At 33.6% G+C, this 19039-nt stretch overlaps 1 protein-coding gene across 1 annotated transcript in view; it reads left to right on the top strand.

Annotated features, from left to right (window-relative positions):
* The window catches only part of LOC148945523 (uncharacterized), a 117436-nt gene extending 101804 nt beyond the window's left edge, over nucleotides 1-15632 (top strand). The window contains exon 3 of the mRNA XM_089099069.1: nucleotides 14871-15632. Coding sequence (XP_088955195.1) covers nucleotides 14919-15632 — 714 coding nt within the window. The 5' untranslated portion in view covers nucleotides 14871-14918. The remainder of the gene's footprint in view (nucleotides 1-14870) is intronic.
* The last annotated feature ends 3407 nt before the right edge of the window (nucleotides 15633-19039 follow it).

Genomic DNA, 19039 nt, shown 5'->3' with positions numbered 1-19039 from the left:
TTAGCCTGTTTTGAAGTTTCTACGACAACAACTTCTATAAAAAACCTTATCTGCCCCCAGGGCATAACTTAAAACCCTTGCCCTGAGGGCTGTGGGGGAGTATCCTCTTCAAAAACATATTTTCTGTCTGGAAATCAACTACGCTGAACAGAATTGCTATCTCAAAATTTAGATTGGATTTGTTTGGGGGAATTATGGGCTGTGGGGGGGGGTTAGTTACCCTCCAATCACTTTTGACTATTAAAGAGGGCACTAGCCAGTCCAATTTTCGATTGAATGAGCCCTCTTAGAAGCTTTTACTACGCCTCCTTTGATATTAAGTGCCCGGGTATGGAGAAAAAAACCACATTGTGCACACATCGGTCTTTACTTAGGCAGCACTAGCCTGCTGCCTATGATGGGATAATGTATATGCAAGATATGTGTTGTCATTGAATAAATTTAAGCTGAAGGACTAATTATGCTTCGCTGCAAAGGTTAAAATAGCAAATGTAAATATACTTCAAAGTACTTTAAATGCAATAGTGAAGTATAAAGAGGACAATAGGTTATATTGGTAATTGTTTATGTGTAATATATACTATTGTTGTAATTATGCTGACACCGTAAAATTGTTTTGAAATTGAAAATGTTCTTTTTTTAGATTTTTTGGTTATCGAATATTCCTGGAGTAGAACGAATCGAGGATAGTCTAGAATCAGAAGTGAGGGTGTTAGCATTGAAAAATGAATAAATTTGAGAAAGAGAGAGTTAAGTTAAGTCTTATTATTATTTAAAAACATTTGATTCTAGATGAAAAATTTCTAAGTCATCTCTTCACCGGAATATATTTTCTCAGGAAACAATTGACAATATAATGAAAACTGATTTTCCAGTGGTGGAGTATTGTATGAAGCTCTTACGACGTAACTCAAATTCTATTACTCAATTTATTGATGCATTAATTGAAACAAAGTAGAGTAATATCGTTGATGTACTTTTGAATACAATGTCATAGATATCTCTCTCGTCAAAATAGGTAATGTAACGTCACCGAGTTACACCTCTCTCTCTCTCTCTCCCCTCTGAATTTATCGAAAGTGGATCACTTTCTTGTTAGCAGTGAGAGAGTTGATATCTGAAACCAAACAAATTTTCCATACTTTCCACTATGTATATATACTCTTGGCTGTTGGTCATCATGCAAGAATTGTGCAATTATTGATCAGTATAACGAAAAGTACAAATTATACTATCCGTGTAAATTATATAGAGGATATGCATTACAGATTAAAGACTATAATTCTTGTCTTGAAGAGATTTGTGACTATCATCCTGGAGGGCAACCATGCTCTAATTGTCACCATGACAAATTTGACCAGTGGGAGAATATTTATCCTGGTATGATTGGAAGGAACATTCAACGAGATTATAGTTTATTTTTAAGAGATTGGTATCGTCGTGGTTTAAAATTATTTTGAGAGGAAGTATAAGTTCCATGATTTAACTGTTGGGGTAACAAGACAATTTGTTTTCTGCGTTATTGTTGTGACAACGCTGCCTATTATGTCTATAAACCTAGTGATTTTTATTTGGTTGTTACAGAATGTGATTCACCACTTGAAAACACTGTATGTGATATTGCTTCGAAGAGACATTTTAAAATACGTGAATTTCACTATATGAACACCAATAGTATTATTGACTATACAAAGAGATATGATAAGATTGAGGTTAGATTCTGCTGTAGATTATATGACCCTGACTTTAGAGCCAATAAAGATCAATATGCAGTGAATTCAAATGATCTATCAGCATTAGTGGCTCTCAACACTTGCCTATACACCGAAGAAGAAGAAATCTAAAGTTTAGAATAAAGACATTGTTGTTGTATACATTTTTATTTATTCATCAACAAATTTACATACATTTTTAAAACTCTTTACTCGTACAGCACTAAAATCAGTATTACACAGGTCATTTTCCACCATATAGTCATTCAGACGTGGATTGTCTACGTAAATGTTGAGAAACTGGTTGTAAGTATAGCTGCAACATCTGAACACGAAATATGGTAGCGAATGGGAGCCGGAACTTTTAGTTGTTAGATCCTGCACTCTCCTCTGGTTTTTGAATAATAGTTTTCCCACTAATTTTAATATAGCTGTCGATGTGTGGAGTGAAGAATGTAGAAGGTATACCGAGAGGATAAAAAAATTCAATAGTCTTTATAGTTAGACAGATGCACAGCCAATGGCCCGTATTCATAGTTGAGGGACTGCTATTAACAATGAATAGGGTATTGTTTGCACTTTGATTTTTTCCAAGGAAGTCCGGGGGTAGACAATAGAATCTGTACATGGACATGTAGATGTCCATATTAAATACATTGATTCTTTGACTGGTGTTCATGGTGCAAGGTCTATTAGAACACTGCATTCGGGAGCAATTTCCCAGTAGGTTTCAAAGTCATTTAATGAGATTAGCGTGATACTCTAAGGTAAAGGATTGGCTAATGAACACTCTAAACGCACACTCCCTTTTCGTACTATACCCATATCTTGAGCGCCAGACAAGTCTAGTACAATGATACCATGTGTTTTAGCGAACATTTTTTTCGGTTACACCATTTTCAAATAGTTGTGAATCATGGCTTTGCATTGTCAAATCAAACAATGTCCTATAGAATTTATCAATAGACAGATTTTAGAGTGGGATTCCATTAACTTTGCATTTAAGAGATAAAAGCCCAAACATCTCAAATTTATGCAAGAAACCATTCCACGATTTTATTACACTCGCGCTTTTTAAAAATGTCAAAGCCAATTTTGATGGAATTTTACCACTGATAAAAGATGAGTCAGTGAAGGTGTGCAAGCCTGTGACGTTGATATGATGTTGATTGGTGACTGTATGAAGAACAAGTAGTTTAATATTATTTCCACTGGGTCTCAGTTTTTCCACTGGCAAAGCAACAAAACTTATAACTTGCTGTATCCTTGCACGTAGCATTGCCGAGGTAAGGGAGACAGTTACATCCGGATTGGCAGGAAGTTCTTTTCATAAATTGAAATTTGATGGAAGAAATGTCAATGTTCTATCCACTTTAAAATTTGGGGGTAGCCATTGGTGTATATTAATATTTCATGATATATTTTTCCAACTAAATGTAATTCAATGGTTGAAGCATTTTTAAGTGCATCTGTACTATCAGTATTAGTAATATATTCATATCCATTGGAGGTGCCTCTCAATTCCTTATATGACTTGGATGTGATCAACATGAACTGGATATAGCAAGTATATTTCGAGAGATTGTTGCTTGTGCTCACCAATGTGCCATTTATGCAGACACTGATGTAGAAAAATAAATTATGTAATAGACAATTTTCATATGATATTCCATCAGCACGAATTAGCATTCCATTGTCAGATTTCTTGATTACCACATGTAAATCTATAAATGTCGATAATATATCCATAAAGTAGCCTTCATTGGAATAAATTTGAAAGTGGATATAATCGGAGAGGGTTGTTGCAGATAAAATTGTTCATAGTATCCATGTTTTACACTCATGTCAACATTTCCTGCATTGAATAGATTTAAAGATGAAGGGATTGAAGGTTGGGGATCCTTATGGAGTAGATATGCATTAATCAGTCTATGAAAAAAAATCTAGTTTTAATCTAACAATTCTCTTCCTGGGGCTTCTTCTACTGTTTATTGTAAGTGTCGTCATCTTCCTTTCTTTCTTTGACAGGAGTGATGTCTTTTGTTTCTGACCTGGATAATCAAACCAATTGTTAGATCGAAAATAGGATTTTTGCAAAGATTGCAAGATTTAAAATTTTGCAAATATATAATCACAGACCTCATCAATTCCTGTCCTATGGTAGCGCTCGGGAAGTTCATTGCAGTGAAAATACATTTGACACTTTTTTTTAAACAATATGCTAGTGAAAAAAAATTGTGAAGAAAAAATTCAATGTTGGCAATACTGTTCGAATTAATAGAGCCCCCAATATTTTTTGAATGGGGCATTATCAATGGACTACTGAACTGTTGAAAGTGTCCAAAATCATACTCAATGAACCTATGATATATTAGCTGTGAAATAAAAAAGATGATGAGATCCTCTTGGTTTTCAAGATTATAAGCAACAAAAAGTTAGAAACAGTAGTGAAATTTATCATATTGAAAAGGTAAAGAGTCGTACTCGCCAGGACAAAAGACAGTCGCTTGTTCGTTGGCTAGGATACAACTCTGATTTGAATCTTGGGTTCCAGTTGAAGAGATTAATAATGCCCAATGATTTCTATGTGAAATTCATGTCCAGTACCTCCGATCCTCTCCACAATGATTTGAATAAAACAAGTGATTTTTGGACGAATCTCTCTCCCACTATCAAATTTGACGGCGCGTATGATGGGCCCTTGTCGACTATATTCTAAAAAATACCTATGATATCCTGAGAAAAGATCACAACTATAATAAAAAAATTAGACCAAATGATTGGCCGGAAAATATAATTCATTGGCTCATAGGTGAAAATTAAGTCCAGTTATGGATCGAAAAATAAAGTATTTCTGTAAAATCTGAGCTAATAAGTATTTTTGGCCGTAAAATGGTAGTTTTTTATAAGAAAATTAGGGAAAATACAATTCCCTGGTTCAAATGTGAAACTTAAGTCTATTTTTCGATCGAAAAATAAAACTATTTCCGTAAAATCTGAGCTAATAAGGGTTTTTGACCGTAAACTCTAGTTTCTTGTAAGAAAATTATGGAAAATACAATTCTCTAGTTCAAATTTGAAACTTAAGCCCAGTTTTGGATACTCATAATGATGAGGACTGATGGTTCTAATTCAATATTTTTTCCATAAAAACAGACTATTTTTTTTAACTTCGAAATTATTCAACTTTATTTTTTATAACGTAACAAGGTTACGTGCGCGCACGTAACCTCGTCTAAATTAACCTGAAAAAATGAAATAAAGCTATGTCGACTTTGCATATTTTATTCAACATATCCCACAAAGGATGCTGAAAAAGCATTTATTCACTCAGATATTTAGATTTTGTTATTTATAATTGTTGTAACTGATAAAAGATGTTGATAAAAAATAAATTATTCACTCTGACGCTTAGATTCTGTCAATTTTATTCGATGTATCAGTATCTGAATAAATAAAATTTATTCACTCTAACACTTAGATTTTGTCAATTTCATCCCCATGTATAAGAGAAATGGATGTTGATATAGAATTTAATCAATCTGATACTTAGGGTTTGTGAAATTGCTGTATTGACTGTCTAGGAAGCGATTTCAATCGATAAAGAATGTTAATAGAGAATTTTTTCAATTTTTTTTCATAATTTCCTGAATTAAATTTCTGTATTGTGTATCCAAGAGGTGAATTCAAGAAAGAGTTTGTCACTTACTTCCCTACTTAACTACTTATTTACCTACTTACTTACAATTTATTCATAATGACATAATAAAACATCCAACAACGAATGTTGATAAAGAATATATTCATTCTGATATCTAGATTTTGTCAATGTTATCCCATGAGTCTGACAACAGATGTATGCAAATTCCTTTTCTTATATCTCCGATGTTTTAATAGACATTCTAAACGTTTTATATGCTGGCTTACTCTAAAAATAATGAACACATTACAAGGTAATGCATAATATATTTTTAATGAGATAATACTATGTAGAAATTTAATACAAAAATATATTATGATACATTATTAATATAAATGATGAACTTTGGACATTTTGAATCTGTTCCATAAAATAGTTGACCATGTTCTCTCTTGATATTGTAGCTATTGTCTTCTCTTAGTTCGTAATCAGTAGAATAATCACTATTCTATTTAGAGTCATACACAATTTTTACTGGTTTCTCATCAACAGGCTCAATATGCTTTTTGTCTTTGGTATTATTTGGTTCATTGACCGTTTGATCAATGGCAGTAACGTTTGCTGGTGCTTTTTTTTTCATCGAATCATCTTTATATTCCATAGTGATACTTTCTGACAATGCCCTTTTTATTTTTCTGGCAATTTAACTGTCTATTATCATATTATTTTTACACAGGTAACAGTTTCGGCACGTAGACAAGATATAGTTTACGATATTAGTAGAAGAGTAGGGCTTTCTTTTATTGACCTTCCGTTGAATGCTAATACCCGAAAGCTGACGATAGGATGTATCAGTAGGTAATGTGTTTACCTGCAACAGTAGCAAGGAGTTGTCCTGTATCATCAACGATTATTTTTATGTTGGCAGTTTCTTTAAGTGCATTCATCTCTGGAGATCTCAATCTCGCATATCCACCAACATAAGAGTTGAATTTTTTCGCTATTCCAAAGAAATTTAATTCCTTACTGTCATGACAATGCATGCATAATTTCCAATAGTGCTACCACTTGTACTTGTTTCACTGGTTAAATACTTCTCCTTGTTGGCATTCAATGCTACAATAACCTTGTTTTGTGAACACACTTTATTAAAATGCTCCATCTTCACTTTTTTTTTTAAAGATATGACATATGTGTTTATCGTTCCACTGCGTAAAAAACACTGATTTAATACATGCAATAGACTAGGTAGTGTCAATAACCAGACATAGAATACCAATGGGAAAGTCACATTGTATCTAAGACCAATCATAGTGTACAATTGTTAGAGCCGTAGGCATATTTTGTCATTTTAAGGTACGTACAAAAAAAAGATAAAAAATAAATAAAGTTGAATAATTTCGCAGTTTAAAAAAAAATAGTCTGTTTTTATGGAAAAAATATTGAATTAGAATCATCAGTCCTCATCATTATGAGTATCCAAAACTTGACTTAAGTTTCACATTTGAACTAGAGAATTGTATTCTCTATAATTTTCTTATAAGAAACTAGACTTTACGGTCAAAAACCCTTATTAGCTCAGATTTTACGGAAATAGTTTTATTTTTCGATCAACAAATAGACTTAAGTTTCACATTTGAACCAGGGAATGGTATTTTCCATGATTTTCTTATAAAAAACTAGAGTTTCCGGCCAAAAACCCTTATTAGCTCAGATTTTACAGAAATACTTTATTTTTCGATCTATAAATGGGCTTAATTTTCACCTATGAGCCAATGAATTGTATTTTCCATAGTTTTCTTACAAAAAATTAGAGTTTACGGCCGAATACCCTTTTAACTCAGATTTTATAGAAATAGTTTTATTTTTCGATCCAAAAATAGACTTAAGTTTCAGATTTGAACCAGAGAATTGTATTTTCCATAATTTTCTTATAAAAAACTAGAGTTTACGGTCAAAAACCCTTTTTAGCTCAGATTTTACGGAAATTGCTTTATTTTTCGATCCAAAAATAGACTTCAGTTCAGATTTGAACCAGAGATTTGTATTTTCCATAATTTTCTCACAAAAAACTAGAGTTTACGGTCAAAAAACCCTTTTCAGCTCAGATTTTATAGAAATAGTTTTATTTTTCGATCCAAAAATAGACTAGAGTTTCAGATTTGATCCAGACAATTGTATTTTCCATAATTTTCTTACAAAAAACAAGATTTTACGGTCAAAAACCCTTATTAGGTCAGATTTTACAGAAATAGTTTATTTTTCGATCCAAAAATAAAATTAAGTTCAGATTTGAACCAGAGATTTGTATTTTCCATAATTTTCTCACAAAACTAGAGTTTACGGTCAAAAACCCTTTTTAGCTCAGATTTTATAGAAATAGTTTTATTTTTTGATCCAAAAATAGACTAGATTTTCACATTTGAACCAGACAATTGTATTTTCCATAATTTTCTTACAAAAAACTAGAGTTTATGGTCAAAAACCCTTATTAGCTCAGATTTTACAGAAATACTTTATTTTTCGATCCAAAAATAGAATTAAGTTTCAGATTTGAACCAGAGAATTGTATTTCCATAATTTTCTCACAAAAAACTAGAGTTTACGGGCAAAAACACTTATTAGCTCATATTTTACAGAAATAGTTTATTTTTCAATCCAACTGGACTTAATCTTCACCTATGAGCCAACGAATTGTATTTTCCATAATTTTCTTACAAAAAATTATAGTTTACGGTCAAAAGCCCTTATTAGCTTAGATTTTACAGAAATAGTTTATTTTTCGATCCAAAAATAGACTAAAGTTTCAGATTTGCACCAGAAAATTGTATTTTCCATAATTTTCTTACAAAAAACTAGAGTTTACTGCAACAAACCCTTATTAGCTCAGATTTTACAGAAATAGTTTATTTTTTGATCCATAACTGGACTTAATTTTCACCTATGAGCCAACGAACTGTATTTTCCATAATTTTTTTACAAAAAAACTAGAGTTTACGGTCAAAACCCTTATTAGCACAGATTTTATAGAAATAGTTAATAGAATTAAGTTTCAGATTTGAACCAGAGAATTATATTTTCCATAATTTTCTTACAAAAAACTAGAGTTTACGGTCAAAACCCTTATTAGCTCAGATTTTATAGAAATAATTTTATTTTTCGATCTAAAAATAGACTAATGTTTCAGATTTGAACCAGAGAATTGTATTTTCCATAATTTTCTTACAAAAAACTAGAGGTTTACGGCCAAAAACCGTTATTAGCTCAGATTTTACAGAAATAGTTTATTACCTAGCTCATAAAAGCCAGAAATAGCAAACTACCCACCTCAAATAGTAGGTTTCAGACAACACACACCTATAAGAGACTAAGAAACCTAGCTCTGAAAAGTCAGAAATAGCAAACTACCTACCCCAAATTGTAGGTTTCAGACAACACACACCTATGAGAGACTATGAAACCTAGCTCTGATAAGCACAAATAGCATCCCAAACTATGGGTTTCAGACAACACACACCTACAAAAGGTTATGAAACCTAACTAAAAGCCGGGAATAGCAAACTATCCACCCCAAATTGTAGGTTTCAGACAACACACACCTATGAGAGACTAAGAAACCTAGCTCTGAAATGCCCAAATAGCATCCCAAACTATAGGTTTCAGACTACACTCACTTACAAAAGGCTATGAAACCTAGCTCATAAAAGGTAGAATTAGCAAACTACCCACCCCAAATTGTAGGTTTCAGACAAAACACACCTATGAGAGACTAAGAAACCTAGCTCCACACCACCCTCAAAACTCAATTCCTCCTAGAATTATTTAAACTAAATACTTACCCCCGCTCCCCACCTCCCACAGAAAGTTGAGAAAGACGCAATACCCTTATTTATGCTGAAGCATTTTTTAGTCGTATGTTTACCTGGATATTTAATAAGTACAATTTTTCACCCCACCCACAAAACTCAATTCCTCCTAGAATTATTTAAACTAAATACTTACCCCACCCCCCACCTCCCCAGAAAGTACAGAAAGACACAATAGTCTTATTTATGCTGAAGCATTTCTAGTCGTATGTTTACCAGGATATTTAATAAGTACCATTTTTCATCCCACCCACAAAACTCAATTCCTCCTAGCATTATTTAAACTAAATACTTGGCTCCATCTCCCTCCCCAGAAAGTTCAGAAAGACGCAATACCATATTTTGGCTGAAGCATTTCTAGTCGTATGTTTAGATGGATATTCAATAAGTACCATTTTTCACCCCACCCTCAAAACCCAATTCCTCTTAGCATTATTTTAACTAATTACTTGCATTTTTCACACCATCCGCAAAACTCAATTTCCCCCTCCTAGACCCACAGTACAACACTATAAGTACTCCAAGACACTCCGCTCCCATAACCCCACCACTTATTTATTATACGGAACACATCGAAGAAGTAAAGCTATCCGTTATTACAATTCTTTTCTTGCTATCTACATCCCTCTTAGTATCAACTTCTTCGTATAGTATAACTTTAAACTATTTTAAATTGACAACACTGTTCAAACACCATTTGTGTATTATACAGTACACATTGAAGTATTCGCAAATGGTAAACCCCTTTTTTTCTCAACCTTAATAGGATCCCATTCGCAAATCGAATATACTTGAAAATAGAATATCTCTCGTCTAAATAGGCCAGAATATAATTTCTCTCTTTGTCAAGGAAAACCCTTGCCACTATCCATAAACATGTGCTAAAAATAATTTCGGATAATGTGCATGCCACTTTATAGGTAAAGGTCGCTGACCGCTTAGATTGCTATGCTCCATGGCAAGGGGCTACCTAAACTGATAATCCCCAATTCTCAAATGCTATACCCTTTTTTTTCATACGATCTAATTCGCAAATGTTATCTAGCTCTGTTTTTTTTTATTCCTGTTAATCAATTAATATCGTTCGTAAAGTCCAATCCGCAAATGCTAAACCCTTTTTTTCTCCACCTTAATAGAATCAAATTCGCAACTCCTATATACCGAAACATTCATATCAAACTATTGTTGGCTAAAGGCAATTGTTCAAAAAAAAATTAGAAACCGCTCTTGATAGCACAGACTTCAAAGAAATGGAACTGTGGATAACACACGGGTAATAGACAGCTTTCCCTACAAAACCATTCCTAAATACGCAATTTGACAATCTCTAGTTTTCAATTAAAAAAAACATGCTTTGCCACTTTAAAGGCAAAAGATTGCCAGCTTTTTAAAATGTCCACATTAAGCTACGCTGCACATTCTTGTGCAATTCATATCAATAACAAAAAGCCAGTCTGGTTATCTTATACAGCCTTGACTATAGTTTCAAAACATACTTGGCCACTTTGTAGGTTGCCAACTTTTTAAAATGTCCATGTGATACTGTAGTGCCTCAGGCATGGGTTTTCTTGTCCCGGTTCTTGTTTAATTTCATGTATTTTTTCATGCATTTTTAGGACTGTGTATATAGATACCACTCTTATGATCAGTTAGATCAATTAGCCGTTGATGTGACATCGTTGTTATGTACTTTTTATAAACTGCATATTCATATGCTTCTTGGGATGTTCACCTTTATGCTCTTAGCTTTACAAGTAGTTGCAATAGAAATAGCAGTTGAAGTAGCAGTAGTAGTTTAGTAGTAGTAGTAGTAGTGGTAAATGTAACAAAGGTTGACATAATAAAAGTAGTGCAGGCTACACATATTGTGTTTCGGTCGATTGATCTTTACCTTTAAGAATTTTTTGAAAGCTCTGACTTGATATCCAAGTCCGTATTTGAGATACGCTCTTTTGACAATGTGTATGCAAACAGTGTCTTTTGACTTAGTTCAAATTTCCTTTTAATATTGTAAATACAGAGGTGTGGTAGTATTAGTAGCAGTAGTAGTGGTGGTAGTTTTAGCAGAAGTATTAGTGTGCAGCCATTGCCGTTTTGGTCAACTGATCATCTCTTTTATCATTTCCTGAAGTTCCAAATTCTTATGCTCAGTCATTCCAGGGTTACATCTTTTTGACAACCCGTATACACCTAATGTGTTGTGATTAAGTTCAAGACTCTCCTCAACATTCTCTGCAAGGCTAACCTGAATGTCCTTCAACTTTTCATAAAGTAAAGGTCAAACATGCATAACTTTCTCAATAACATAAACTTTATGTAGACAATGAATAAATTGCCTAAATTAAATCCCTTGTCTTGAGAGGTGTGGGGGGGAGGGGTGAAATCCGCAAAGGTATAACTACGGGATCTCTCAACAATACTGAAGAAAATTAATGTCTGAAAATTTTGACTGAATTTTCAGTTTCCGAAATGATGGGAGTAAGGTGAGGGGCTGCAAAGTTCTAAAAGTACAAATTTTCAATCAAATGAGCCCCCTCCAAAGTTTGTACGACCGCTCATTCCATAAAAAAAATATTTGCCACCGGAGCATAGCATAAAAACCTTGCCCAAGGGCTCTGGTGGGTTTTGTAAACCCTTAAGGTATTGTTATATGTTCTTTGGACTATTTTGAACCAAATGGTTATCTCACCCTTTCGATCAGTTGCGCTTGGGAAAAAAAGGCTCGTTAACCTTCATCAATTTCGAATTTTAAAAAGGAACTAAAAATTTCGATTTTCAATTAAATGTGAATCATCTAAAGCTTTTTCGACCAACCCTTCTGTAAAAACCTTAAACGCTCCGGGCTACAACTTGTATCCCTTGTCCCGAAGGATCTGAAGGACTGTTACAACCAGTCCTGTCAGTACCCTGAAGGCTTTGTGATATTTATTCTATATTTAACAAAATAGCGATCTAAAAATTTCTGGCAGATGCATAATGATAAAAGAGGGCGTTGGGTGGCCTAGTTGGTATTCGATCTCATTTTACTCTTAAAAATAGCACTAGATATTCTGACTTCCATACCAATGAGCCCCTTCTAAAATTTATTCACCACCCCTTCCACAAAAATCCCTCATGTTTTAATAATGGACAACTATTATATATTATATCACTTGCCCTGAGGGCTGTGGGGGGGGGGGATGTCATCCTCAAACAAATAGTTACTGAATCTTTCAACTACGCTGTACAAACTGGCTATGTAAAAAATTTTATTGGATGTGTTGGGAAATGATGAACGTGTGTGGTTAATTTTTTTCAATCAATTTTGACTATTGAAAAGGACACTTGAACATGAGCCCCCTTCAAAACTTTTACGACAAATATTTTCTATATGGAGGTTTCTGGTTTACCCCCCCCCCCCCCAAAAAAAAAAAAGAATATACGTTGTGCCCAAATCACTGCCTGTGAAAAAATAGCTATACCAAAATCTCTATTGGATGAAACTGGAAAAAAGAGGACGCATGGAGAGGAGGGACTTGTTGCTCTCACACCAAATCGACTGTTAAAAAGGCCACTAGAAACTTTTATTTTAAATCAAACGAGTCCCCTCCGAAATTTATACGACCACCCTTCCCATGAAAACCTTTAATGATCATTTGCCTTAACTTAGAATTCTTTTCTTGAGGGCTCTGTGGAGGGTGTCATCATCCCCAAAAACGTAATTACTGGACCTTTTAACTATGTTGAACAGAATGTCTATATCAAAATTTCTATTGGATGGGTTTGGGGAAATGATGGTGTAGGGGATGGGGAGGGGTACTGGTTGTCCTCTATTCCCTTTTAACTCTTCAAAAGGGTACTTGAATTTTTAATTGACTGAGCTCCTTTTGAAGATCTACCACCAATTTTTTTATACGAAGTGCATTCCCTTGGTCATCAATCTTTACAAAGGCAGTACTATTTTATGAGCACTGTTGCACTGCCTAAAATAGATAACAAATAATGCAGAAATAGTACTGCAATGCGTAAGCAGGTAAAACATCGCCAAAACTTTAATATTCAATGATGACAGCAAAGAACCAGAACTAAATAACCAGTTTTGCTTGCTTCAGACACTTTAATAAACCTTTGATGATGGCACAGAAGCAAAGGTACAAGGAACTATTCAAAACCTGCTCTCTCCATAGTATCTTAAAACTTAGTTTGTCTATTTGACAAACTGATTGCACATAACGTGTATTCATTCAGTTCAACACTCAAAACAACGTTCTATAAAAGGTTCATCTGAATGACCTTCGCCTTTTTGGAAAATAAAGGTCAAAGTTCTCAATAACATATATAACATATGCTAAATGTAACTGATGGATAAATTTTTATCGGATATGTTTGAGGAAACTATGGGAGGGGAGGTAGTTCGTTTATATTGACATATTTTTTTTCAGGGAAACAAAAATAATAGTTTGAAACTTTCCTTTTTTTCTTTAAAAATTTACAAATTGGCCTGCTATTTGCATACTGGATAAACTTTTTCAGCAACTTTTAACAACATAACCTCTTTTGAAACTCATAACACATATTGTAGTGCTTAATTTAGTTATATACATCCTCTAGTTGAGCTGATAAATAAAAGTTAACAGCATTCACAGAATTAACATGTATAATCTTTTACAGCCTGGATACAATTACACTCTTTTGATTTAGTAAAATACTCAGAGCTGAAGTAGTAATAGAAGTAGCCCCGAAAATTTTAACTTAACACCCTTGGTCATTCTTTGCATATTGATGAAATGTCTTACATGCAGCCAGCATACCATCAATGTGTTTTGCGTTAATTTGTGTCTTTGTTTTTAATTTAATCAACTATACCAATCAGCTATGTCGAACAAAATGGTTGTCTTAAAATTTTGATTGGAAGTGTCTGGAAAATTATGAGCTAAAGAGAAGGGCTGATTGCCCTCAAATTAATTTCGACTCTTAAGAAGGCAATAGAGCCTCTAATTTTCAATCAAACTAGCTCCTTTAAAATATCAATGATATTACTAGGTATGGTTGAGCATCGCTGCCTATAAGTAGGGATTTTGTAAGTTCCATTGGTATTATTGCTCTAGAGATAGCTGAAAACTACTAAAGAACAAACCAGGGCATATTGGACTTAGTTAGAAGCCTTATTATCCAAAGTTTATCTCCAACTATTCCAAATAAGCGGAAACCATAGGCTTTTTTCGGTTTGTGATTTTATTTCCAGGTTTTTGCACTACAATCTTTACCGTAGATAGTTAACTTATTTATTGTATAGGTTTGAACAGTTTTAGTAAATAGAATACATTTTTCTTAAAAAAAAACTGCATTTTTGTACTACACTGTAATAGCAAATAGTATTAACATCATCTTGAGTATGAAAATCAAAATCGTATTTTAACTTAATCTAATTTATGTAGATATAGCTAAATAAAATACAGTAATTCCTTTAGAGTTTTAACAAAAAGTATGATTGGTGCATTGAAACTAGAATAATTCCTGAAAATTTTGAATAAAATAATTTTATTTCAAGGATTACTAAACTTATTATGTAAACTGCAAAAGTATTTATGGTGTCTGAGCTATAGATTTAATTTTTAATTAAAAATAGAAAAACACCTGAAAAGTTTTTTAATTAGTTTCGATTTTTCATAGGTTTTTGAAACTTGACGCGTTGTTTTATGGGAATTAAGAAGTACCTTGATGTCTTCTGATTCACAAATGATAGAAAGTTATGTCACTGGCATAACAGCGATATGTGCTGGAATTTCAATTTGGTGGGCAGTTAGAAAATATAGAATATTAAAAACAGATGCCAAAGATAGAAATCTTTCTCCTATTAAGAAGAGTGAGCTGAAACTAGCTAATGATGAGCTAATGAAACTAGCTCATTTTATGACTGTTCCATCCTCCAAAGAGTATGTAGATACACAACAAGATTTTGAACTTGATATTATTACTCCGAAGCAATCAGATACTGAAGAAAGATTACAGCGTGTAAGAACTGAGGAAATGCACCAGAACCCATCTTATAACACTGACAGTGTATCTTTACTTTTCCATACATCAAAGGAAATGACGAGCCAATCTAATGTGAAGAAGGTGACTAAACCTACTGAAGAAACCCTACTTGCCAAAAGCATGAAGATACAAAAGGCAACTGCACTCAAAGAAGATGCCCAAAAAACAACAGAGCTGGGGATAAATGTAAGGAAAGAAAACAATCTTCCTGAGCTTCCAATGAAATATAATGACGATCAAATTCAAGAAGAAGATATGCAACCGCAGGTAGAGAAAACAACATCAATCGTTGTCTATTGTTGTGCTGGAGTTCTATTGATTATATTAAAAGCGGTTCTATATGCTTGTTTTGTAACTTATTCCTTTGGTACTGATAGAAACCATTCAAGATCATAGTTTTATGTAGAATTTACTAGTTTTAGAGGTTTTTCGAGTTCAGGGTGCTAGAATTGGTTTGAAAATTAATGTTAGGAAGACTAAGTCACTAAGGCGAGGAATAAGTGAAGATGAAAACGTAACGTTATGTAATGAAAAGATTGATCAGGTGGGCAGCATCACTTACCTTGGTAGTATTATTAGTAAACATGGTGGGAGCAGTGAAGATGTTAAATATAGAATAGCAAAGGCTCAGGGTGTTTTTTTTGCACAGTTAAAAAAAGTCTGGAACAACAGGAAGATAAGTCTGCAAACCAGGATTATAATATTAGAAGCCACAGTGATGACAGTGGTCAAATATGGCTCTGAAGCCTGGACGCTCCAAAAATCGGATGAAGATTTGCTAGATGTTTTCCAGAAAAATTGCTTAAGGATTTTGGGTACCCGGCTGACTGACCGTATTTCAAACAATAGGCTATACGAAAAATGTGGTTCAATACCACTCTCTAGTGCTATAATGAAAGAAAGGTTGAGGTAACTAGGGCACGTTGTGCGGATGAAGGATGACAGATTGCTGAAGATTGTTTTTTTTGGCCAACCATCTATGGCTAAACGGAAAGCAGGTCATCCCCGTCTGGGTTGGGAGGACGCCATAGAGAAAGATTTAAAGGAAATTGGAACTTTGTGGGCGGGTGTAAAAAGGGAGGCTTTGAATAAATTGGGATGGAGGAGGAGCTTGCGCCGCTGTGTTGGCCTCAGGCGGTTTGGTGCTGTGGTGAATTGTTAGTAGTAGTAGTAGCAGTAGTTACTACTGAGTCGGGTCACCTCTTACTTAAAGTTAATTTCTACAAACGTTTTGATATATTTGTTAATTACAAAACCACATAGATTTGACAAATTCCTTAATATAATTAAATAAGTTATAACATGTGTTATAGTTAATTCAGTTTTATTAAATATTGATTATATTTTAAAAATTAGTTTTTTAATTACAAAATATGTTTAACCATATCAATTTGCTTTAAAATTAACCATTAAACAGCTCTCTATGATGTTCAAGTGCCAAGCTGTCTGAGAAGAAAGAGAAACAAAAAGATGCCGTTCACGCGAAATATCGTAGTTTCAGCCATTATTTTTATTTTCAAGCAAATATATTTTCCTTGTTGCTCAAGTTAAAAGACAGTATGTTTCCAGTATAGGGTTTTCTGACAAGGCGGTTCCAATAGTGTTCTCTTTGTTTCGATTTGATTTTCAGTTTAGAAATTATTGGCTTTTGTAATTTTTATTAGGGGATGTGATCGTCTCTTGCTAGGTTGCTGGCTAACACTGCAACCCGAATTCATTAAAAAATGATTTTATTTTTTAAATTATTTTTTAATTACAAATATTTTAACCCATCAAATTACTTTAAAAAGAGCCATTAAACAGCTCTTTATGATGTTCCACATGCCCCACTATCTAGGAAAAAGAGTAACAGAATAAAGATGTTGCATATTCAAAACATCATGGTTTCAGCCACTTTTCTTGTTTTTCAAGTTATTCTAGTCTTAGGAGTTATGGGTCATTTTATCTTTTACTATGGGGCGTGATCGTCTCATACTATGTTGCTAGCTACCGCTGCAACCCGGATTGGGAGCTACCGCTGCAACTCGGAGTGCTAGCTACCATTGCAACCCTAATAACTGGTTATAGTTTTCTCTTTAACATAAACATTATTAATCAGATATTTCAATATATGCTATATTTTCTAGTGGTTAGGGTAGATGGCTCTCACCCAGGTGGCCCAAGTTTGATTCTTTTTATTGGAAATATGTACCTGTGATGATATCTTAAGAAAAATATTTAAAGTTAATTTAAGTTATACCATTTTATCTAAAGATGAGTAGGTTGCATCATCCTGGTTCCTTTTAATACTTAAGTTACTATGGGCTCGGGGCTATAGTCCCTCCTTCAATATAAAAACTAAGTCCAATAAATGCAATGGCTTGTTATTCCATGATCGTCTTTTAATATAACCAGGTGAGCGTTTCATGGTGTAATGATTGGCATTCAGGACTTTGAATCCTGTGATCTGAGTTCAAATCTTGGCCTTTCTATAAATTGTAGCTTACTTATACTATCAAGCAGGTGTATGGTGTTATTCCTTCTTTTCAGAATTGAATTAATCAACATAGGCTACATTTCATTCTTTACCATAAACTAACTGTCGCTGTATCCGGAATTTCAGAAAAAAAAGTTATCATTTACTTTGGGCAATTGTCCGTTCTTTACTTTGTTTCTTGTTTGATTTAATCAACCTAAGTTTTATTTGATCTTCCACTCCAAAATTATAGTTGTTTCCTAGAACCAAATCTTTTTTGGCTGAACTTGGAAAATGTGTATCTCTTGTTTATAACAATTTGTGGTAAAGAACTCTTTAGTAAGAGCAACATATCTCAATAGTAACTGTAACTCTAAAAAACAAAATATTGATACCAATATATCAAAAGGATCGGCTTAGTATGCTAATATATTTTTCATTAAGATTCAATGACATTTAAGGGGTCTTTTTCGTTTTTTTGAAAATGTTCGATATGAAATTACAAACAGGAACTAGCCTTTGGCTTTTTTCAATTGGAATAGTAAGAGGCGACCTGGCTACAACCTATGATTATGACGTCATTGATCAATCTTTAATATAAAATATGAAGTTTTTCATAGAAAAATTATTTTTAATTTTAAAATTACTTGTTTTAATCACAAAAAGTTTTCAATCCCATGAAATTTCTTTAAAGTGAGCCGTTGAACAACTCCCTGCGATGTTCCAAGGCCAAGCTACCTGTGGAAGAAAAATAAAGAAAAAAGAGGCCGTTTAGCAGACTGCTGTAATAGCTACCACTCTTTTTGATTTTCAGGTCAATATATTTCTCTTGCTGTTCAAGCCAGGGAATAAAAAGTTTCCTATATAAGGGTTTCAGACAAGGTGGTTGCAATTATGGATGTTTTATTCTGATCTGATTCTATTTTTAGGATTAATGGGCTATTGTATTTCTTAACATTGGTCGTGATCGTCTCTTACTAGGTTGCTAGCTACCGCTGCAGCCCGGATTGTTGTATGCAAGATGACCTTAAAAAATTTATTGCTCCAATGTTGCTCAAAAATTCATTTTTCTCCATACGCTGCATGGTTGGACACGCTTGGTTGGATGAGTTAAATATTGATTTAAGAAAACTGGCAGCTAATGAAAAGAGTATTGACAATTTTTTTGAAGTTTGTAGGTATAAAGGTCTATTTGTTGCCAATATGGAGTTTTTTCATAAAATGGCTCATAAGATAACATGTCATTCATGTGATGGTAGGACAGCAAACCTTATTGATTATGTTATAGTAACCCTAAGACTAGCAGGATCGATACACGATACTAGGGTATATAGGAGTGCTGTTATTG

Source organism: Artemia sp. Qi Xiang Cuo, chromosome 13, assembly GCF_049724085.1.
Source record: "Artemia sp. Qi Xiang Cuo chromosome 13, ASM4972408v1, whole genome shotgun sequence".
Lineage (NCBI taxonomy): Eukaryota > Metazoa > Arthropoda > Branchiopoda > Anostraca > Artemiidae > Artemia > Artemia sp. Qi Xiang Cuo.
Note: the sequence above shows the minus strand (reverse complement) of the source record. Positions and strands in the feature narration are given on the sequence as shown.